Source organism: Ictidomys tridecemlineatus, chromosome 2 (genome assembly GCF_052094955.1).
Source record: "Ictidomys tridecemlineatus isolate mIctTri1 chromosome 2, mIctTri1.hap1, whole genome shotgun sequence".
NCBI lineage: Eukaryota > Metazoa > Chordata > Mammalia > Rodentia > Sciuridae > Ictidomys > Ictidomys tridecemlineatus.
This window is the reverse complement of record NC_135478.1, coordinates 74425939-74439285: the sequence shown is the minus strand read 5'-3', so window position 1 is coordinate 74439285 and position 13347 is coordinate 74425939. Positions and strand designations below refer to the sequence as shown.

General features: G+C 42.8%; 2 protein-coding genes across 2 annotated transcripts in view; one reads left to right on the top strand and one right to left on the bottom strand.

The window, feature by feature from the left end:
* The window catches only part of LOC101966927 (sodium/glucose cotransporter 1), a 75136-nt gene extending 65824 nt beyond the window's left edge, over positions 1-9312 (top strand). Inside the window, exons 11-13 of the mRNA XM_078038908.1 lie at positions 980-1148; positions 3747-3962; positions 6685-9312. Coding sequence (XP_077895034.1) covers positions 980-1148; positions 3747-3962; positions 6685-6990 — 691 coding nt within the window. The 3' untranslated portion in view covers positions 6991-9312. The remainder of the gene's footprint in view (positions 1-979; positions 1149-3746; positions 3963-6684) is intronic.
* Rsph14 (radial spoke head 14 homolog) overlaps positions 911-13347 on the bottom strand; it is a 91337-nt gene continuing 78900 nt past the window's right edge. The window contains exon 7 of the mRNA XM_078038905.1: positions 911-1565. Within this exon, the coding sequence (XP_077895031.1) occupies positions 1480-1565 (86 nt within the window). The 3' untranslated portion in view covers positions 911-1479. The remainder of the gene's footprint in view (positions 1566-13347) is intronic.

Genomic DNA, 13347 nt, shown 5'->3' with positions numbered 1-13347 from the left:
TTTCTCTGCCTCTTTTTTGTTGGATTGGTCCTTTCTTGCTTATATTCACTCTCTCATAATGTTAAGCCCTTATTGATATGTAATTAATATTTATTCATCTTTGGGATGACACTTGATTTAGTGTAATTTTATAGATATACATTAAAATCATTTCCTTAGAAAAGGTAATGAAGATTTGTAGCCTCGGTTCTTTTTTAGAGATCTCAAAGGGAAAACTTTCAGTCTTTCATGATTGAGTATGATACTATTTATGGGTTTTTTGGAAATGTTCTTTATCATGTTGAGGTAGTTCCTTTTACTCAGTATCCCAAATATATTTCCATTGTGTTACATTTTGTTAAATATTTCATTGTCAGTTGGGATATAGATGGGTTTTTACTCCCCTTCAATATCTTAGTGGTTCTACTGATTGATTTTCTAATATTGAACCACCTTTTCACCTTGTGATGACTCTCACTTATATTGCATAAAATAAGTTTCTCAACTTGCTGAAATCTTTAAAATTGTGAGCCAGAGTAATCTGTATGAACTTTTTAAAAATCAATTACTTCTCAAGAAATTAGTATTTTTCATGTAGTATGTATTTTTAGGCTGACTGACCCTCCATATTTAGTTAAATATAGCCTCCAAATTTGGTGACAGTCTAGTATAGATACTCATATTTATTTGTTCAGAAGTTTAAGGGCTTTCATCTATAGCTTTGGGACACCCATTTGTGTTTAAGGGTATTGCTAGCTCCTCTTCCCCAATACTTATGAGTGGGCACCTGAATTTAAACTACGGAATAAGGAAGGGGTGTAGCTCAATGATAGAGCACTTCATTAGCATGTGGAAGGCCTTGGGCTTGATCCCTAGCACTGAAAAAATAATAATAATAAAATTAAAGAGTAGGAAATAACTGAATAGTACATGGTTGTAGATATTTTATTAGCAGAGGAAAATCATCAAACTCATCACTAATTGTTGGTTTAACTTGCAGGTTTTTTATTATAGCTTTACTTGCTGTCACCATTGCCTGGGTCCGTATTATAGAAACAGCTCACAGTAAAAACCTGTTTGAATACATACAGGTTGCTAAGAGTTACCTGACTCCACCAGTCACTGCCGTATCCCTGCTTGCTATATTTTGCAAAAGAGTAAATGAACAGGTGGGTGTTGGCATGGAATGGTGTGAGGGGCTACTGCATTCACAGTGTAGGGGTCTTTAACAGGTTGCCCTAGGAGAGTCTCTTGTGCTTCAAGAGACCTTCATTGCTTTCTGAGAGATGATATCCTCTTGGGCAGATTTGTCCCAAGCTTGCTTATATACATGGAGGGAAAGAATGATTTGTTTTCCATCCTTTCTAATGTAATACATTTTCAGCCATGCCATGCAAAACTAATCACCTTACATTTGTGGAGGTGATGATTCAAAACTGAATGCTTTTTCCTTCTGCATATTTGGCTGCAAGAAAATAATCTTCGGGCTGGGGATGTGGCTCAAGTGGTAGCGCGCTCGCCTGGCATGTGTGCGGCCCGGGTTCGATCCTTAGCACCACATACAAAGATGTTGTGTCTGCTGAAATCTAAAAAATAAATATTAAAAAAATTCTCTCTCTCTCTCCCTCTCTCTCTCTTACTCTCTCTTTTAAAAAAAGAAAAAAGAAAATAATCTTCTGTTACCAATGAACACAGATGTATCATCCTTGTGGTCCCACATTCACATGGGGGATATACAGCAGCAGGCTCCTTCCACCTTCTCTGCATTGAGGAGATAACTATTTGGACCATCTCTTTCAGCCACACTTAAGACCAAATAAATATCTCAATTAATGGTTTTATCATTTCATCAATAAGACTTTTAAAGTATAGCTTCCTTGATTCTTTTCTTTTTTAATTTTTGAGTAATTTGTTAAACTTTTTTGTTTCCCTAGACAGCACTGAGTGATTGATCCTCACGTGTTACTGAGCATGGCACCTAAGGCCCTCTGTGATCTGGCCCTGCCCATCTCCCAGGACTTGTCCTCCATATGCCCAGCCCCTAGGTACCAGTCAGTGCTGATTGCTATACTGTCCCCTGCTGTCTTTGGTCTCTCTTCATTTGTTATAAGCTATTTGCTTTGCCAGGATATTCCACCTGACTGAAACTTTCTCCCGGGCTTATCTCAGGTGTTCAATCTTCTTGTTTGTTTGTTTTGTCCCATTTTCTTTTTATTTTATTTTGTTTTCCCTTTTTCCTTCTTTAAAAAAAATGAGATGTTCAACCCTGTAGATGACATGCCAGTGCTCCTTTTCCACCCAGCTCACCAGAACCCAATTCAGCAGCAAGAATGCAGGGGAAGCAGTCTGGGTGCCAGAGTTGCTTTTGATTTCCTGGGAAGGGCATTTCAAGAGAGGAAGGCAGTCAGGGGACTCTATCTCTCTTCTATAACACCAACCTCAGGGTATGGGGGAATCACCAAGGAAAATGGAGGGATCTGGTGAGGGACTTTCTTGCTACCTCCAGTCCACGGTTGCAACCAAATTGCATGTAACCTCTTTAACCTAGAGCACTTTTTCTGGCCCTCTCTTCTACCCTGTTTTGGATGGTGGGTTCATCTAGCTTCTGCCCATCTCCTTCAGGAATTAGTTCCTGTGGATCTTCTCCTTGGCTTTTGGTTTAGCTCTTTCTCCCACAGTATTTGCCTATCTCTCTCTTTCCTCTGACATTCAGCCCCTCCTGAATCAGACTCCAAATACACTTCCAAAGCCAAGATCAAGTCCTTATTCTCATGGAGTATCTAATTGGAGACAAAAGAAACACATTGAGCAGATAAAGATTAATGATGGTGACATAGTGCTGTTTAAAATATTAAAAAGGATCACAGAGGTAGCAGGGAAAGCTAGGGGAAGGGGCAGACAAGGATATGAGGTAAGGTGGCGAGACTTCTAAGGAAGTGACCTAGAATCTAAAACCTGAAGAATGAGGCAGAAATACCAAGATCTACAGAGAAAGCCAAGTCAAGAGAAGGGCAAGTAGAAAGCCCACACCAAGAACAAAGTGAGTAGGTTCAATATGCAAGAAGGACATTACAATGGGAGTGGAATTACCAAGGGAGAGTAGCAGAACCAGGCAAGGTCAACTGTGGTGTGGGGTTGAGATCTGAGTCTGATGGAAGGTGATAATAAGCCACTGAAGGTCTAGTAAAGACATGGAATTCTCTAATGTAAGCTTCAAGAGACCATTCTGGTTTCTGCAAGGCCAGTGGGCAATTAGAAGTCTAAAGTGGGGAACACAGCTGTGTGAGAAAAGATGGCAGAGTGGGATTAACATGGTGGCTATGGAGTTGATGGCAAGGAATTAGATTCTGGATACATTTTATGGATAGAGCCAACAGGGTTTGCTGAAGGATTGGTGGGATAGCAGGATGAAAAGAAAGGAGCCAGAGAGCTTGGGAAAAGGCACCAGAGCAAAGAGGGAAATGGAGGTACCACTTGAGGAAATGGGGAAGATGGGGTTCTTTTTGGACACATTTACTTTGAGATGCCTATTGATGGTCTCACTTAATAGTGTTTCCAATTTTTCTTAATTCTCTAATTAACCTAAGAGATAGTACCAGTGTCTCCAATCTGGCATCTTCTCACTTGCTCATACTATCTTCTGCAAGGTATCAATCCCCTAACTATAACCAGTTTTAGAACCCAACTAGCAAAGGGAATGAGGAAAGTGGTTTGACTCATCATATGTCTTCTTCCCAAGTAATTCTGTTGGGTTCCTCCTTTGACAGGGTGCCTTCTGGGGGCTGATTTTTGGAATTGTGATTGGTGTCTTTCGACTGCTAGCCGAGTTAGCCTACGGACTCCAGACCTGCGAGAACAGCATCAAGTGTCCCATGCTTATCTGTGGCATGCACTACCTGTATTTTAGCATGTTCCTCCTCCTAGTTAGTCTTCTGAGCATTCTGGGGATCTCCTTAATCACAGACCCAATTCCAGATAAACATGTAAGTGCTGCTATTAAGATGCTTCAGGGGGGTCGACTTCATAGTCCCAGGGTACAGCAAATTGGTAAAGAGTGCCTGGATTCCTCTTTGGAAGTGGGAGGTCTGGAGATGGTGGGTCAAAAATAGGAATGTGACACAGAAATAATTTGCCTATTTAAAAAATGGCTTGCCTTTGTTTAAAAAAAAAAAACACTAGTAGCTAGGAATGTAGCACAGTGGTAGAGTTCTTAGCACTTCCAACATGTGCCAGCCCATGAGTTCAGTCCCCTGCATTACCCCCAAAAAAACTAAAAAATCTTCAATGATCTGTGAATTAAGTATTCATTTAGATTGATAATTTTGCTAATAAAATACAAATTTTCCTTGGAAGTATTAAATTCACTAACCTCAATATGAATTAATGTAATCAGGGAAATTCCAGCTGTTGCCCACCCAGAGGAATTTAAGCTTCTGGGAAAAGGGAGGCACAGATGCTTCAGCCTGCTCATAAACCATTTTCTGCTTCCCAGGAGGCAGGTGTTAGTTAACAGTTTTAGATGTTTATTTACCTGGGCTCAGAGAAGTTAAGTAATTTGTTGAAAGTAACAATACTAGTAAGCAGCAGACCTGAGCTCCAACCTGACTCTGAAGCTCACACTGGTTCCACCATATCACCTACTTGGGCACCTTAGCAGGACAGGGACTTGACCTCACCAGAAAGTGGAAGGAGTAAGGGTCCTGGTCATCCATCCAGAAATCAAGAGATCTGGAGTTTAGTGAGGAAACTCAGAAGGGCATGAGTATGTAAGGCTAGTGCCTTTATTACAATTTTGCTCAGAATCTGGACAAAAGCTGGTATTCTATTATCAAAAGTTGAGTTACAAGGACAGGTAAACTTGGAAGACTGCAAACCTCAGAGATTCCTAGCTCTGTTTTGGCCACTCTTTTTTTTTTCTTTTTGTTCATTTTAATTTTTATATATGACAGCAGAGTGTATTACAATTCATATTACAAAAATAGAACATAATTTTTCATATCTCTGGTTGTACACAAAGTAGAGTCACACCATTTGTGTCTTCATACATGTGCTTAGGGTTTTCTTTTTCTTTTTTTTCTTTTTTTTTTTTTTTTTTTGGTGGTGGTGCTGGGGATTGAACCCAGGGCCTTGTGCATGCGAGGCAAGTACTCTACCAACTGAGCTGTATCCCCAGTCCCTCTTTCTTCTTATTATTTTCCACTGATTCATTCCTCTCTTGCATATATAGCACAGTTGGAAAAGGAAGATAATGAATGGTGAGAAGAGCCAGATGCTCACACTCCACTGCAGATTCTCTTGAATCAGTGACAGCATGAGAGACTGCCCTACTCCTAATGTCTTGAAACCCTGGGGGTGGCTGACTTTAAGTTTCCTGCTGCTCAGGGCCTTCATTGTTCAGATTGTTGGCATTCTTTTCCACTTTTCTCTTACTGCCAACTTCCTTGTGTCCACTTCTCACTTACTCAGCCAAGTGAGTGTCTCCCAGCTCCCTAGCAAAACACCAGTTCTCTGGAAAAGACAAAGTAGCTGCCTAGAGGGGAGGAACCTGAGAGAAAAAATAGCACTTTTGGATCAGTGACAACATGCTAGGCATTGGCCTGAGGCTTCCAAATGGCACCTCTGCTCACCACAACCAGGGGAGGTAGGACCTTCTGCCCCCAAATCATCCATGCTCAGAAGCACATAGATGCTCTCCATCACTAGGATCCAGGCCCTGCCAGCACATCCAGTGACCTCATCCACAGGAGATTGATAGTGATGCTGGGAAGGCAAACTGCATATGGCACTATCAAGAAATATTTAAAAGTTAAGCTGAGTTTATCAATAACACAACAAAATTGTAGTCCCAACATTTTAATTTGAAAGACAGGGCTGAGTCTTGGAATGGGGCAGGCTGGGGAGGCTTCCCAGCCACCAAGGCTAATGAGCAGCCCATTGTGTATTAACAGAAAACCATGCAAGGCAGGAATTCACCTAGACTGCCCCAAGGCTGATGTAATAGGTTTGGATGCATTATATTCTTGAACAGACTTGGATTTGGAAAAAATGTTCACCTGTGCTTTTGCTACCCTAACCTACCCCCACAAGAAGCAGCAATTGACTTGAGTTTTGTTACTTCCCAAAGTTTTGTTACTTTTCATATGTTTTTAGGAAGAGAGAAGAATTAGAGACCAGAAAGGAAATGGATTGCTCCTCTTTAGCATCTGCAAATATGCTATAGAATTTGAGTAATCAAGTTCTACTCCAGGGCCAGGTACAACCCCTCCTGGGCAGCATTCCTGCTGTGTCTGATGCTCTGTATAAAGCTTCTGGAATGACAGCAGCTTCCCTAAAACCACCAGAACGAGGGTACCACAAGGGTAATGGGCAACATTTCCCAGCCTGAGAGATGCATATTCTTGGACCCTCAAAATGGAAAAGAGCCCTGAGCTCGCTGTGTCCAACCCCTTGCTTTACATTGAAGGACACACTCTTTGTACCACTCTGCCAAAATCACACAATCACATGATACCTTAGCCAGAACTAAAACCCAAATCATAGTAGTTATGATTTCCCATCCCACCTTCCTTCCATCTTTTGTTATAGTCTAACAACCAGATCTCTTTTCAGTCCATCAGGATCCTAGTCCCAGCTGTGGGCTGTGGTACTCTCTGGCTGCATGACAGGGCCCAGTGGTGACATGCCCCTGTTTTCTCCACCCTCCAGCTTCATGGGCTCTGCTGGAGTTTGCGCAACAGCCGAGAGGAGAGGGTGGATCTAGACACAGATATACAATGGAAGAGATTCCCCAATCCCCCACCCCAGGAAGGTGAGAAAGAAGAGCCCTTGGAGGGGTCCTTTGTGACGTGGTCTAGAATAATGCTTGGCCTGTGTTGCCTAGCACCTTCTGCCTCACTATCTTCATCCTCAGAAATAATCTTCCAAGCAGAGGCACTGGCTTTTATTTTCCCTCAGATGCCTCCTGGGGCAGTTAGGGCATGCAGAAGTTTTGAGGCCATCCAACATCCATAGTAAGCAGGCAGGGCTGAGGGGGAAGAAAGGAATTGTGCTGAGCAGCTCCTGGAGGTGGTGGGATTGAAGAAAGGGCACTCAGGCAATAAGGGGGAGCCAGAAAGAGGAAAGAAAATCAGAAGGGTCTGGTGTCCTCAAGTGTTTCAAATGTGAGGTAAATCACTGAGGCAAACACTGATAGGTGAAGAAAGACCATGCCCAAGAACTGGTCTTTGGGTTTAGCTACACACTGTTGCACCTCCAACAGAGCTATCTGATGGTGTGGTGCCAGAAAGGGAGTGGTCAGTGAAGGGGACAGGAGACTGCCCTTTATAGTATAGATGGAGGAGCAGGGAGGGAGGGGGCAGCCCTACCTAAGAGGGCACCGCAGAAGCAGGTCTAGGGAATAACTAGGTTTCAGTCCAAGAAAGAAGGGGGAGAGTGTCTCTGGGAGAGGCTGAAACCCTGGGCCTTCGGAGTAAAAGAAAGGTTTTCAGCAGATAGGTCAGAAAAAGAGTATTCAGGGACATGGGGGGGGTTGCTGAGGTGACCTGAGCTTTTTGCAGCCCCTGACGCAAACAGGGATAAAGGACATAATGAGATTAGTCCTGAGCCTGGGGTAGAGAGTGGTGAAGAGGCTATGAGTTTGTGGGAGGAAGGGAGAGAAGAAAAAGGCCTAGCTAGGAAGAAAGTAGGGTTCTGGCTGGGGCAAGGTTGTATGCACTCCTCTTGGGGAAGTCCAGAGTCCAGAAAGGATCAGGGATACCTCCTGATACCTGCAAAAGAAGATGTGCATTTGGTTGGGGAAAGCCCCAGTGGTCTCCCCTGGGCATAGGCCCTATACTCCTAGAGGCTCCTTCTGATGTCTGCTGACAGTTCTTTAAGCTGACCCTCTGGGTACCCACAATCTTCCAGATGCTGCCAAAATTATACTCACATTTGATAAATACCACTACTATTTTAAAACTGAGGACTTTAAGGCAATTGGTAGTCAGATAACTTGTCCCTGGCCCCATAGATGGCCAGACAGTGGTAGAGCTGGGATTTAAAACCAGCAGTCTCACTACAAAGTATGGCCTTTCAGCCTCTGGACCAGACAGCTGCCCATCAAACTGCCTTGTCTGTTTGAGGTGACAGTTGTTCCTTTGGGCTGTGGCTGAACAATTGGTTGCCTTTTCAATTCTAGTTGCCTCTTCCAGCTGCCTCTTAGGTCCTGGAAGCTTCATGATAGTGTTATAACTTGGGTGTCTGAGAACAGAAGCAAGAGTGTGGCTGGTGATCAGACTTCTCATCCCAAACATATACCTGTGTCACTGGCTTTAAGGTTTTCCAGCTACAGACACCCTTTCCCTTCTAACAGACTCTTCCATCCCTGTCAGATGGGTTCCGTCATCCCTGATGCCTTCTCAACCTCCACTGCAGGAGACACTGACTTGGAGGCTGTCCAATGGGATGAGACAGAAGATGTCACAGTGCCCAATGCTGAGAGCCCACTTTGACTAAAATAGGGTTGTGTTGTCATCCAGAAGGGAACCATTCCCAGGAGTGGCTCTAAGGACAAATCCCAGGCAGCCACTGGGCCCATACTAGTGTGCTGGGAGCTGACCGTGGTGCTGACTTGAGCCTAAGCCAGTCCCAAGGGGCAAGCCAGCATCCATAGCACAGACACTAGAGTAAAATTCAAGCTCCACAGTTATGTATTTCCACTAGTTTGCCTTAAGAAAATGAATGGAAAACTTTCTGTGATTCTTAGACTCCCCTCCTGTACAAGAGAAAGTTCCTACAAAGACCTAGGCATCTGCAAATGCCCTACTGAGCCCTACTGCCACAGAGACTGGCAGCTGCTGGGAGAAGACATTTTCCAAGAAGCTGCCAAAGACAGTGGTGTCTTATTTCCAGGACTTGCAAGGCTTCCTCCACCCTCCAAAGACTAGTGACCTAGGTGGAGTACATGCTCAGAGGACCAGCTACCATTTGTTCTAGACCTATAGAAACAGGGAATGGCATTACCATGGCACAGCAGGGTGCACATGGAAGGACTGTGCTCCCATGATACTTAGCTTCCCAATTAGGGTTCTGGGTACAGCTGATAGCTCTGGAGCCCTATTCTGCCCCCAGAGTGTTTCCTAAGTCCTTTGTCCCACCCTCTACCTCAGTCACATCTCTAAGGATGGTTATAGACATTCCATGTTTAGGCTGAACACTTCTTTATTAGGAGTGAGTTGTTGGATTGCATACTGGACTTGCTGTTGAGACATGACTCTCTATGAGATCTTACCTCCTGTGTCATACCCTGCATGCCTCCTGACCTTTTCCCGTTCCTTATGTTCTAGAAGCCAACACTTGCCTCTGGAAGACCTGGAACCTGTTCTGTGGCCTGGAGCCACAGCTGGGCCCCAAGTTGGCCCCTGAAAAGCCCACAAAGGAAAATATGGAGGCAACTAAGGGGAAGGTAGAGCATAGTGACATAGCAGAAGGTACAGAAAGTACAGAGGTGCTGGCCCCAGGAGAGGCAACCAGGAAGTTGAAGGTGACCAAGGAAAGGATAGAGCATGGTGATATATCAAAAAGTACAGAGTTGCTGGCTCCAAAATCAGCCACCAGGAAGATGGAGGAGATCAAGGAGAGGATGGAGCATGGTGATATGTCAGGAGGTTCAGAGATTCTATCCCCCAAAACAGCAACCAGGAAGATGGAGGATACCAAGAAAAAGGCAGGAGGTACAGAGTGGGGTGAAATATCAGAAGAGCCATTCTGGATGGTCAATGCCAGTGGGATTATCTTGATTATGCTTGTAGTCCTCAGCCACATCTACTTCTTCTGAAACAGCTCGTGCTGGAGTTGTCCAGAGGGCAGGCAGGGCTGCTACCTTTCCCAGACTCCCTCATCATGAAATAGATATGGAAGACCCAAGGATATGGGGTCAAGGATTATACTAATGGAAACTCTCCCTTGGTGTCATGAATCAAATGTGACTAGCTGCTGGTCATGCTTGCCATAGGGGGACAGAACAAAGTCCATTCAAGATTATAGAGACTATGTAAATGAGAACATCTGCTCCTCTCCAAAATGAGTCATTTTCTCCAAATGGTTCTACTGCATAAGCACTAACTTTCACTTTAAATTTAATTTGGGGGCTGAGAATATAGTTTAGTTGGTAGAGTGCTTGCCTTCATGCACAAGGCCCTGGATTCAATCCCCAGCACCATAAATAAATAAATAAAATAAACAAATGAATAAATAAATAAATTTTATTTTGTTTTTTTATCTCTAGATATATTGGGGGTATTTTTTTTCTTGTGTTTACTTGACTGTAACCATTTCCTTCCTATGCTGACTCTCCACTGTTTTGTTGTCTCTTCATTTTTGATGTATGACCCTGCTGGCAAAGATGTTGTATATGGTGTAAGCCCTACCCCTTTCCCACCCCTACTGGGGTATCTCACTTAAGGGTACCCAGTGCTGATGACCACAAGCCATGGAACAACAGTTGCCATACAGTTGGAAACTCCAGCTTCTGCCTGGACCATGGGTGGGGCCTAGGCAGCCTCTGTTCTAACAGAATTGGCCTCCATGCAACTCACCACTGTTTTTACTTTTGCCTCACTGTATCCCTGAAGGGTAGGGAGAGGGGAAAGTCCCTCTATGCTAGCTCTCCCCATCACACTCCCGGTCTGACATTAATGGGAGTTGGGCCCAGGTGTTAGATTCCCTTAGCTAGCAGATATAGGCCACTCCTGGGCTGTGTTTCTATAAGGGCTCCCTGAACCTCTCCTTCCTCTTCCTTCTCATACCAAAATAAATTATTTGTGTATAGGAAATGTTTCAGATGCCTTGAAGTGATCTGGAGGAGGCACACCCAGCATCATGAAAATCATACTCTGAATGCCCATTCACAAGAACCAGCTCTTCATCTTTTCTCTAATCCTTAGCTGACAGTTTTGAATGCCTACTGTGTGCCTCTACGAAGTAGCTCTAAACAAAGCACATGGAAACTGATCTCAGAGCTTATGCGAGAAAGCAAACAACAGTGATGATAGCTTATATTTTGTGTGGACTGCCATTTTCATGCCCATACATGCCTTATCACATTCAAGCCACAGAACCACCTATGGAAGGACTGGAATTAACCACATTTCACAGAGGAGAAAACTGAGGCTCAGCAAGGAAACAAAGCACTCAAGGTAATTACACAATTACCTAGTACATCATGTGTATGCTGCAGAAATGCCTGGTAGGCATTCACATAGCCTTAGAGTTAAGGAAGAAAGAAGTCAGCCTAATAATGGAAGACTCTATGTGTGGGAAGATTTGAGGCTAGAGTACAAGGCATCTTTGAAGCCGTTGAAAATATGGCATGTGTATGGAAGGATGGTGGAAAGTAAAAAGTCTTGTACCTGACTAGAAAGAAGGCCTTGTATGCTTTGGGATCCTAAGGCCCTGGGAACTTAGGCAGGAAAGTGATAGGATCAGATTTGCTGGCTGCTGCTAGGAAGATGAAAGGAGGCAGGAACCCCCACCAGGAAACCAACCACTGAAACAATACAGACAAGTGAGTGGCTAAAAGGTAATAAGAAGGGGGTTCTGAAGGAAGGGGCCAGAGGTGACTCTGATTTGAACACACTGGAGTAAGAACAGGCATGGGAGAAATATGAGCTTCATTTTTAACATGGTGAGTTGGAGTTGTGTGAAAAATGTTTATTGACATTTTAAAAGCACTCAGTCATCTCATCCATGAATATGGGATGTCTTTCCATTTATTTAGTTCTTTAATGTTTAACCAGTGTTTTGTTTTCAGTGCACAAGTCTTGCACTTACTTTACTTTTTTCTCAGTTTTTTTCCTAATTAGCTTTTTCTTTTTTAGTGCTCTTGCAAGTGAAATTGTCTTAACTTCACTTTTGGATGGTTCATTGTTAGTGTTTAGAAATATAATTAGTTTTGTATATTGATTTTTGTATCCTGCAACACTGCTGTACTTGTTTATTAGTTCTAACAGTGTTTAAGCATATGAGTTTTCTTACATAAAATCATGTAATCTGTGAATGAAAACAGTTTGCTTTTTCCCCCCAATCTGGATGCCCCTTATCTCTTTCCTTATGCAATTGACCTAACTAGAAGATACAGAACAATGTTGAATAGAAGTGGTAAGATAAAACATCCTTGTCTTCCTTATGCAATTGACCTAACTAGAAGATACAGAACAATGTTGAATAGAAGTGGTAAGATAAAACATCCTTGTTTCTGATCTCAGAGTAAGCAGTCAATTTTTTCTACTACTGAATACAATATCAGTTATGAGTTTTTGCAGATGTTCTTTGTCACATTGAGGAAGTTCTCCTTTATCCCTAGTTTTCTGAGAGTCTTGTTTGGGTTTGCTTATTTAAATTTATTGGTACTGGGGATTGAACCCAGGGGTACTAAGTCACATTCCCAGCCCTTTTTATTGTTTGAGATAGGGTCTTGCTGAATGGCTTAGGGCCCTGCAAAATTGTTAAGGTTGGCCTCAAACTTGCAATGCTCATACCTCATTCTCCAAAGTCACCAGGATTACAGGCATGTGTCACTGTACCCAGCTTATTTTTGTTTTTACTCATAAATGGGTGTTGGATTTTATAGAGTGATTTTTCTGACTTTTGCCCTTTCTTCCGTCTAAAGAAATAGCTATATATAATTGTTTCTTTCAGCTACAGAATTACATTAAGTGATTTTCACATAAATCAATCATGCATTCTGGGACATCTAAATCTCAGTTGGTCCTGGTATATAATGCTTTTTATACATTTCTGGATTTGTCATATGAATATTTGTTGAGTTTTTCGTCTATATTCATAAAAAATATTGCTCTATTATTTGCTTGTGATTTCTTTGTCTCATTTAGGTATCAGGATACTGTTCTTAGAATGATTTGTAAAATGTCCCCTTCCCCATGTTTTGAAATAATTTGTTAAGGCAGGTATTAATTCTTTCTTGGAGACATTTAGGGATAGATGTTCAGTTATGTATAAGGAATCAAAACTCAGAAGAGAAGACTGATGCTGGAAACCCAGAATTGGGAGAAAAAGGGTAGAGGGCAAGCCAGCTAAGACAGGAGGTAAGGAGGCTCACTGCCAGGCAGATAAGATTGTGTAGGAAAAAATGGGAGATGAGAGGACCTAGAACAGAACTGTAAGAAATACCAATACCACTGGTGAGGTAACAAAAGATGGTTCCTCCCAGCAACTCAGAAGCCTAAGGAAGAAGTTTCACAAGTTTGAGGCCAGCCTGGGCAACTTCATGAGACGCAGTTTCAAAATTAAAAGTTCTAGGAATGTATCTCAATGGTAAGAGCACCCCTGGACTCAATCCCCAGCATACTACCCACACACAAAGAGGCTTCC